The 10,423-nt window shown below is 49.4% G+C and overlaps 1 protein-coding gene across 1 annotated transcript; it reads left to right on the forward strand.

Annotated features, from left to right (window-relative positions):
* The first annotated feature begins 8,433 nt into the window (after positions 1-8,433).
* On the forward strand, positions 8,434-10,076 carry LOC119275982 (bZIP transcription factor 44-like). Its single transcript, XM_037556919.1, has one exon. It carries the CDS (start codon positions 9,385-9,387, stop codon positions 9,832-9,834), a length of 450 nt encoding a protein of 149 aa, XP_037412816.1. The 5' UTR covers positions 8,434-9,384; the 3' UTR covers positions 9,835-10,076.
* Positions 10,077-10,423: the final 347 nt, after the last annotated feature.

Here is a 10,423-nt window from a genome sequence, read left to right on the forward strand (position 1 = left end):
CAACAAAAAATCCTAAAAAAACTTACTAATGGCGCACCGCTAGGGGGTGCGTGATTGCTATCCAAAAAAAAGATTACTAATGGGGCAATGCCTGGAGATGCGCCATTGCTATCAAAAAAATACTAATGGCGCACCGCTAGGGGGTGCGCCATTACTAACCTTCCCCCTCTAGCTAATTCCCCCTTCACCCGATCCCTTCATCCCTCCCTCGCCAGATCCCCCTTCCCTCCATCGCCATACCCGCTCCAACGACCCGCGCGCCCACTCCACACCCGCTCCAATGACCCCCTCGCCCGCTCCGACGACCGCCGCGCCCGCTCCGACGAGGTGCTCCGACGGAACAGCGCTAGGGTTCCAGCGCTGCCGCCGGCCCTGCCTCGCCGTCTCTGTCCTCGGGGAAGCAAGAACGTGCCACCTCCTCGACGCGCCACCACCTGCAGCCTCCTCGACACCGGTGTCCTCTAGGTGATTCCTCCTCTCTCCTCCCCTCCTTCCCCCTAGGTTTCTTTGTAGGTACTAACACTTCCCTGCCTCCTTCCCCCTGCTCAGGTCCTCCCCGACAGCCGTGTGGTCTTCTCCCCGTCTCAGTTGCGTGGTCTTCGATGACGACGCCCTCGCGTGCAGATTTGCCTCTTTTTTTTCTTCCTACAATCTTCCAAGGTAGAGGTTCATTTGTCTGGCTTTTGTTTAGAGGAAGTTTTTGGTTTGGGGTTCGTTCGTTCTGTGATATGCAACTAGGAGTGAGTGCTGCTGCTTGGTGTGCTTAGATGTAAATACATCCTTTGTGGACATAATGGATATTATATTAGCATGTTGGAGAGTTATTTAATTAACTACATTGTCTATTGAGTTGTCACTATTGCTGTGTTTTGTTTAATCCTCTTCAGTTGATTATGTTATTGCCAATGTCAATGTGGATAAATTGGCCATGTGATGTTTTTTGTTGTTTCGAAGCAAGATATGAACTGGGATGCAAATATCCCAGTGAAGCTCTCAGCATTTGTTATGTTATTGCCAATCTCAATGTCAGCAGTGCAATGTGGCTAAATTGGCCATGTGTTCTTTTGTGTTCTTTTGAAGCAAGATGCGAATAGGATGCAAATATCCCAGTGAAGCTGGTATCTGTTAATGTGGCACTTGGTAGCTCTGCAGAATGGAAGCTCTCGCCTGGTGAAGCACAGTGGCTTCTTGTGTTCTTCACGGGGAGCTAGGCTGGTTGGTAAGGGCCCATGGCCATAGTTATAATATATGGTGTGATCAAATGGTACTGTAATTGGATTAAGATATAAGTTGATGCATCAGCAGAGGATTATCCTAAACTGGCATGGTTACTTCTGAGTGTGTTGTCTACTGCTTTGCTATCTACTAGTAAACTGACATCTTTTATCATCGGTATAATATTCATATTAAGGAATTTCTATAAGTTCATCGTTTTTACCTGCAAATTTAAAATGAAAGCACAATCAATCCATATTAAAGACTTTAGGTTGGTTTTGTTTTGAAGGTTCTTACTAGGGTTCTTCTTGGCTGCAATTCCCTGGTATATTGGCGCTTTTCTTCTATTCTTTGTTGCTTTGGATCACCGGGAGAAGCCTGGATTGATTGCCTGCATAGTTGTTGTAAGTACTCCATTTTCTAAAGCTTATCACATAGTACTAGCATTTTCTTCCGGTGCAAAAGAAAATGGTTGTTGTTTGTCTTTTGTATAAAATGAACTGAAAACACTTAGATACTTATTAATGTTTCCTTACACGAATACTTCCTGTAAAGTTGATTTTATAAAGTTGTGTGATCTTTGTTTCTGAGACTGAAAGTGCTTCTATCTCCAAAAAAGAAGAAGCAAAAAATTAAAAGTGCTCATCCTAGTGGCATGCACAGCTCCTCTGTTGCTAGGTAAAGATTCCCCTGATACTTCAGTGAGTTGTCATAGCTGCTGCATCCTATAACAATGATTCCATTATATTTTTCTCAGTATCTGAATCATGTCGATGTTTAAATATTTAAAACATACTTTATAATGTATACAAGCCTTCCTCTCATGCATAATGTGGACATGCTCCCTGACCATTGCTGTTGGGAGCTTGATGGCATCTTGCCGCACGCCCTTCCCTTTTAATGCTGCTCCTTAGAGATCAACACCACCTTGTATTATCATTTTGGACCAGTGATTGTTGTATCCTCGTTTTTGGAAGTGTCATTTCACTTCACCCATACCGTGTATCAAAACAGCGTAGGGAACATGGTATTTTTTTATATTGTTTTGATTCGACACTTATGCATTTCATTCATCTAATTACTGTAACCTGTTCTGCCATTTCAAGCCATATATACTATTCAGAGAAATGTATAACAATGATTGCTATAGTAGCTCTAGGCAGAGCATGGCATGTTAGTACCATAGAGGTACCCAAATATGTAGGTGTAGTTTGTGTTTTTATTTGTTCATACTGTCGCTGTATTTCTCAATTAGACAATTAGTGTTTATGAAGAAGAAGAATAAAGCTGCTGTTGTTGCTGTTATGCCTGTATTCACTTCTGCTGCTGCTGTACTTGTGATGATGTTGTACTTGTGATGATGCTACTTGTGATCTTCTGAAATGACCCATTGGGGACTTCATTATGCGGGGATAATGATTTTGCAGGTACCCCGAGAGGCCCTTGAGTTTGCCGGAATGTCGATTAACTTCCGTTCCGGCAAATTCGGGTACTCCATATGTCCTATTTTCAGCAAAGGTCATGCTGAAATTTTCCGTGAATTTTAGCATGACTTTGCTAAAAATAGGACATATGGGGTACTTGCGACTAATGCATGGGCCGGGGTATCTTAGTACTTAATTAAGTAATATCAACTGCCCCTTTATCCTTGCTGCATTAAACCATAGGTGGCAATAGAGCCAAGTGATTAGGCCCAATTTAGAATTCTCCTTCCCTTTTCTTGATAGGGTATATTATTAGAAGATACCCATATATATCAGTCAACCTAGGGTGCCTCGGCATCGATAAACCCTAAATGATGAAAACTTAACTTAGCATTTAGGGTGCCTCAGCGTCGACAAACCCTAAATTATAAAACCTTGGCTTCTAGGGTGCCTCGGTGTCGATAAAAACCTAAATGATGAAAGCTTAGGCTTTTAGGGTGTCTCGGCGTCGACAAACCCTAAATGATAAAAGCTTAGCTTTTAGGATGCCTCGGTGTCGACAAACCCTAAATGATGAGACCATGATATTGTTCCTTGACAATAACCAACTTTTTGACCAAACTTTTTTCCTATTTAGAGAGAAACATGGCCCACAACGATGAGGCCAGCGGTTCGGGCAAGCAATTCTGGGAGTTGTCCTAGGAGATGGAGGAAGAACCTCACCGCTATGAGGACGCCACGGAAGACACTGATCCTGACTACACAACCCCTAGTGGCGTCGGGGATGACACCACTGATGTTGCCGCCGAGGATGCCACCACTGATGATGGCAGCGCACGCACAGATGGCAGCCAACTGAAGAGGCAAAGGAAGGATCGACACCCGAACGTGCTTAGCACCGTTAAGGAGGAATTTACTGAAGTGTCCTCTAACGGTCATCCAACGGCGCCCAAAGAATTAGTCAAGGGGTACTCGGTTCAGCTCGGGTGCAGTCTCCGGAGCACCGTCTCGATCAACACCGAGAACCTAAGGCATCCTGACCGAGGGAATTTGCGCAGCCTCCTCTTCACGAAGCTGCACGAACGATACAAGTTCGCCGCTGACTTTGCAAACAAACGCCTCTCAGGGAATAAAGTGAACAGTGCCGCTCACAAAGATGAGCACGTCCCTGTCTACTTGGAGAAGCGCGGTGAAGAGAACGATTGACAAAGGTGATAGTTATTAGAAGATCAAGGCGAAAAATCCTTCGATCAGCGAAGATGACTACAAGGAGTTCAAGATCAAGTGCGAGAGCAGCGCAACCGTGGAATCAAGTCAGTGGGGGGAAGAAATGCGGGACTTGAACTTAGGGGTCCACCAACTCGGTCCCGACGGTTACAGAGTGGTAGAGCCTATATGGGACAAGGAGGACGCGAAGCGTGCCGAGCAAGGCCTACCGCCCCGCTTCGAGAAATACCGTGACAAGCAGACTAGGAACTATGTCAGGGCCCGGTACAAGGAGGACCCGATAACAAAGGAGCTTACCACGGATGCGAAGACCAAGGCTCTTGAGCGTGTTCTGGTAAGGAATACACCCCCACGTAATTAGCTCCATATGGTTGCATTCTAATTAATGAAGCCAAATTTCTAAATGGTTCACATTCCTTCCGCAGGAGACTAAAAGAAGTAGCGCGGGGTCGTCTCAGAGCTCCCCTTGGGACAACACTTTAAATAGGGCGTTGAACGGAATGAAAAACAAGGATAAGCTCAGTAAGCCGGCGTCAACTAGTCGTGTGGCCGGCAAAGGCTTGTCCACAAAATGGTCGTCATACTATAACGCTGGTGGGCGAAAGGAGAGAAAGACCAGCTCGGAAAGCCAGTCGCACAAGGTTCAAGAACTCAAGGCACAAGTGGCGCGGATTCCGAAGATGGTCTAAGAGCAAGTGCAACAACAACTAGGAGCGATGCTCACCGCCATTGTGTCTACCTTGATTCACGGGCTGCAAACGTGGATTGCGGGCGCCAACAGGGGCCGCCCCCGGTTCCCGGCTTCACGGCCAGCAACTCGCACAACGCGCAGGCGGCGTCATTGGTGTCTCTGGCGGAGGCGGTATTGGTGTCTCCGGCGCCGGCACGGGCATTGGAGCTTAATGCACCCGGGTGTACGCCGGTCGGCACCTCGGCAGCAAGCGGCCCCTCCGTCAGTTGCACGCCCGCCGTTGGCGGTGCCTCAACATTAGTCGAGCTCGACGCCATCACGGTAACTAAGCCTCTTGGCCGATGACTTCATCTCCTTGCCTTTGGCTGGGCATCCCTGATGCCCTACATGTTTTCGCAGGGCGCCGCCGACGTTCCATGCACTCTCCCGCACTTCGTGGGCGGTGATTTGATCGATGTCGCCAAGGGCAGAATCGTTCAAACGGGCAACCCCGTGTTCCATGGTAATCTGATGCCACCCACCGTCTATAGGGTTGAACTGGTTCGGGTGCTGCCAGGCTGCGACGAGTTGTTACCTCCAATTCGACCCGCTGGGGCCGACGAAGATGATGTGATGACCCTCAGCGCATGCGTAAGCTGGCCCCTCCTTTGGCCGAAGAGCCAGATTCATTTGGGGGCGGGGGACACTACCCCACAGACAACACCGCCAGTCATGCCGGCGCCAAGCCATGGCAAGACCGCCGCAACGCTATCAGACATGCCGGACATCCCTATGGCAAAGGATCCGGACATGCATATGGCACAGGATCCGGACAGCGACGACAACGACGACGGTACATTTACCAACGTCGATAGTACTTTGTCGAACATGGGTAAGGTGACGAATTCTTCGGGCCTCCTTCTCAAGAACCCAACCCTGAAAAAGACGACCGCGATCTAGCTGGTACCGCGGAGAAACCCAATTGCAACAGGCGTTGTCTAGCATTCAGTTCTCAGGAGACGCCTCCAGCTGCCGCCTTCACCGAGCCTCAGATAGCCGAGGTGCGAAATATTATCAGCCCCAACACACTCAAGAAGGCGGTCTCTGAGCAGAACTCGATCCCATTATAGCAGCAGAAGAAGAAGGGACGGAAATAAAAGAATAACAAGGGCGGTGCGAGCCAACCGGCACCGAGTACGATCCGTGCTCAGGACGGGTCACCTTCACCTAAGGATATCTCGAGGAGGGTGCATGTGGCGGGTAGGCCGATGCTACCGACTAATCTGCTCAATGCTACAACCGGTGCTATGCGGAGTCTGCATGACAGTGTTCTTTCTTTGGAGAAGCGGCGTCTCTCCGAGAATGATGTGGCATACCCGGTTTTTGTGGCCGAGGTGCTAGAGGGCAAGGGCTTTGTGGATAGCGCCATCGGGGGTACGATCGTCCTGCGGTTTGATGACATCTTCGCTATGTTTAACCTTCATCCGCTACACTACACCTTCATTCGGCTATTTTTGCTGAGTATGGAGATGTGGATCATTAGAGACAAGACCCCGGACATCGTGATAGTCGACCCCTTCTACATGCGTGCCAAGATATTGGGCAGCGCTGGGGACCGGCAAGTCACGAGTTCACACTCGAAGGCGTCATTCTGGCAAACCCAGATAAGGATAACTTCCTTGTGCCATACTTTCCCGAGTAAGTCATCCCCTCACCGCCCCGTAACATATGATTTCTTAGATTTCGATTGTTCTTTTTTTTCTAACATTTCGTGTTTTGTGCAGTGGCACACATTGCACACTCATACTCTTATGCCCAAAATATTCCATGGCCACGTATTTCGACTCGGACCGTCAGTCGAAGAAAGACTACACAAATATCAAGAAAGTTCTTGATGATGTTCTCCCCGGCTACGCCAGATCTGGAGGCACCTTCAGCAGGACAATTCGTAGGTACGGCAAGCACGTGTTCACCCACAATACGACGTTCCCCTGCGTCAAGCAGCCGTCTGGCAGTCAGAAAGATGCATACTACGCCCTCCATCACATGCGGGCGATCGTACGGGACCATAATCACCTTCTGCTACCAAATAATCTCAAAGGTTGGGCCACACGCTTGTCGGCAATCCAGGACGCGGACATCAAACAAGAATTCTATCGCATCTAGTCGGAGTTTGCGGAAATCATCCATCAAGATGTTCTTCGTACCTCGGGCAGTTCTACCTTAGATATCAACCGTCCAACAGTGAGACAGAAACAACGCTACAAATGCAGGCTGACAACGCCCGCGATTTCAGGACCATCACGAAAGACGGAGGCTTCATCCACGCTCCGGTCCCTGAGTCGAGTCGAAAGTAGTGATGCCATGTAGTTCTGAAATGTCGATTGACTCATGTTGTAATATTAAACTTTAATGAACTTGTATGTCTCTTTGGTTTGGACAGTCAGTTCAACTTATATGCAATCGATGCTATTTATTAGTAGGATCATGGATCGTGCTATTAATGTGTTGCTTTTCTCTTCCGATCCTTTTGTTGCATACTTATATATTGCTTATGTATTGTCTGTGAATTGCTACTAACGTTTTGTTTGGCTAGTGCATAGAGATGCCGTTGTATGTCGTGTACAAGGGTAAGGTTCCCGGAATCTACGACGACTGGGAGGAGTGTCGGAGATAGGTTCACCGTTTCAGCGGTAACAGTTACAAAGGGTACACCACTAGGGTGGAGGCGGAAATTAGATACGCGCGCTATCTAGCGGGAGAGAGGAGGGAGCGTTGGAGGAACCGGATGAAGACCAGTTTCATCGCGATTATGCTCATCGTGATGACCGCAGCTCTCTTCTATGTGATGGTAGTTTAGATGATCGATATCGACTTGTAGTGTGAAGACAAACTCGCTACTCGCGGTCTCGAGACTTGTAATGTTCTAACTTTGTTCGGTATTTTAAATTGGGAGACTAATATGATGAATTGTATTCAGAGACTAATCTTCTATTGTATTCGATAAATCTGTTGTTTATATATTGTGTTGTCTATATTCTGTGCAGTAATATGTTTTGTAACCTTGCAAATATAAGAAAAGAAAGAAAAAAATCCATAATATTCATACTACTGGCGCACTACCCAGCACTTTAGTGGCGCACTGCAAAAAACACACTAGTGGCGCATCATCAACAAGTGCGTCATTAGTAAGCCAGAGCACATGGGTAAATATGGCCCTCTAGGAGGCATACTAATGACGCACCGTGTGATATACTAATGGCGCACTCCCTGGTGCGTCATTAATATTAATTACTAATGGCGTGATGCTAGTGCCGCACCTGTAGTGCGCCATTAGTAGCCAAAACAGGTGCGTCATTAGCAGGCCTTTTTCTAGTAGTGGGCGGCGAAACGAGCAGCCCGCCTCGCCTGGATCTGCTCCGGCAGACCCTCTGCTCCGGAGTGAGCATGGCTTAGGTGGTGATCCGATGCTTCGACATCGCAAGCGGCGGATGGAAATGAAAATGCCAGAGGAGGAGAGGAGAAAAAGAAAGAAACGAGGCTGGCCAGAGTTCTGCCGCCGCCATCTGGCTTAAATAGCCGGATTCCTTCTTCCTCAGACGGCATGCTAGAGCGACGTCACACGGCGCGAAGCGGAGGAGGCGCCTGTCGAACCAGGGGTCTCTCTGCATCCCCACATGGGCTCTATCCGTCGGTTCTATGTGACAGGTGTGCCTGCACCTCCCCATATCCGTATCAGATATGAGTCGAATATGACTGTCGGTCAGTCCGACCGATTGCCACGGCTATGGAAAGCCCTGTTGGTCGGCCAAAACTCGTTCGGGAACTGCCAGACCACACAGTCCCGTCTGGGTGTTTCGGTGTCGGTATGACACCATCGAGTTGGAGATGCTCTAATTTACTCTTTGGTTGGCTTTGGGCTTTCAGCAGCCGAAGGCTCCTCCGTTTTTTTTTCTTTTTTCTTTTTGCGGGGATGGCTCCTCCGTTCTTTGCCTTTCCCTGTCTCCCTCTGCTTTTGCTGCCTCTTTTCTCACCACCAGCGCACCGCACCGCACCACGCCACGCCTTTGGCTTTGGTTCTTCCCCACCCGCCCACTTAACTCCTAAGCAAACGCTCCTCCTCCCCGCCTATAAATTGCGTCCCTCGTCCAAGCCCCAATTCCCTTTTCCCTCTTTCTCTTTTCCCCTCTCTGGAAGGACTTGGATTCTTTCTTTTCTCGCAGCAGCAACGCCACGCTGCTGCTCTTACTTCCTGTTGACCACAACCACCCTGCTCCCACCTTTCAAGTTTGAACCCTCTTTGCTTGGCATCTACCACCTTTAGTTCCCTGTGGCTTGGAGATTCTGTGTGAAAGTATCTTATCATACAAGATCTACCATCTAGCTTAGTACTACTCTCTTGGAATCCTTGCGACGAAACCTAGCTGTTCAGGGCGACACTCTGCTGAAATTTCCAGTCAGAAACCCCCTTGTTCAGGCCGTCGCTCTGCCGAAATTTCCTGTCTGAAAACCTTGCAATCAAGGGCAACACCCTGCTCAAATATTTTCCCTGAGAATTCTCCCTTGGTCAGGAGAAACTCTGTCCGATTTCACAGTAAGAAACCTTGGTTTTTGAGGGGAGACTCTGCCGAATTTTTCTCTTGACCAGCTCTGCTTGTATGCCGCTGCTTTTATGATAACATCCACTGTCCTCGTCCAGTCCTTCTCCGTCGTCTTCCTCTACTGGTTCTACGTCTTCTCATAATCAACCAACCCGGTTAAACCAGAGAGTTCACCTGCTTATTGTATATTGTTTTAAATATTTGTTCGTGTAAGAAACAAAGTAAAGTAATCAAGTGGTGTAAGGAAATGGCCTCTCCTGGTCCCGTCACGTCGTCGTTGGCCGGCTCGGAGGCGACACGGGCGCCGCCTGCGGCGCTGACCGAGGAGAGGAAGCGGAAGCGCAAGGAGTCGAACCGGCTGTCCGCGCAGCGGTCGCGCGCGCGCAAGCTGCTGCAGGTGGACGAGCTGGAGGCGGAGGCGGCAGCACTGCGCGCCCGGAACTGCGCCGTGGCAGCGGCGGCACAGGAGGCCGCGCGCCGGTGCGCGGTCGTCCAGGCCGAGAACGAGCTCCTGCATGCGCGGGCGCTGGAGCTGGGCGCGCGCCTCGAGTCGCTCGCCGAGCTGATCCAGTACATCGACGCGGCCGCCGCCATGGGTGCTTCCTCCATCCCGCTCGCCGGCGTCAACGGCACCGCCTTGCCCCAGCAGCCGATCCTGCAAACGGAGTTGTACTGCAACTACTCCTACTACTGCTAGCAGATCGCATCATGCTGGTTCCGTGCAGCTCTGTGTTGTCGATGCGTCTAGTAGTAGTATGTGCTTATGCTTTTCCTCCCAAGTAGAGTAGTGCTATTGGGTGGGCAGGGGCAAGGAAATTAAAGAGTGGCTGTACCTGTTTCGACTGACTTTATAGTGTGACATCGACGGAGACGACAATGTGTGTGGTTTATTGGATGCCCTCGTGGAACAAGCAACGCTATGTGATGTGTATTATTTTTCCTAAAGCTGTTATCACATCGCCTATCACTCTCCAAGGGAGAAAAGAGTAATAAGAGCAACTCCAACGGGCCGACTCAAACGGACAACGTTTTTGTCCGCTTTTTGTTCGTTTGGGTCGGCCGCCCACCCGGCGTTCGTCCTCTTTTAGATTTGGGTTGGCAGTGCGTCCAACGCGCCGACCCATTTCATGACCACGTGCGTTTTAGATCATGCCAGCGGCCATGTCGTCGCCTTGGTTTTGGCGCTCCAGCGCGCGGGAAAGGTTCGCGCGCGCGGGAAAATCGGCCTAGCGCGCGCTGGTTTTGGCCTCCAGAGTGCGGGAAAGATTCACGCGCTTGTTTTGGCG

This window comes from Triticum dicoccoides, chromosome 3B, assembly GCF_002162155.2.
Source record: "Triticum dicoccoides isolate Atlit2015 ecotype Zavitan chromosome 3B, WEW_v2.0, whole genome shotgun sequence".
NCBI lineage: Eukaryota > Viridiplantae > Streptophyta > Magnoliopsida > Poales > Poaceae > Triticum > Triticum dicoccoides.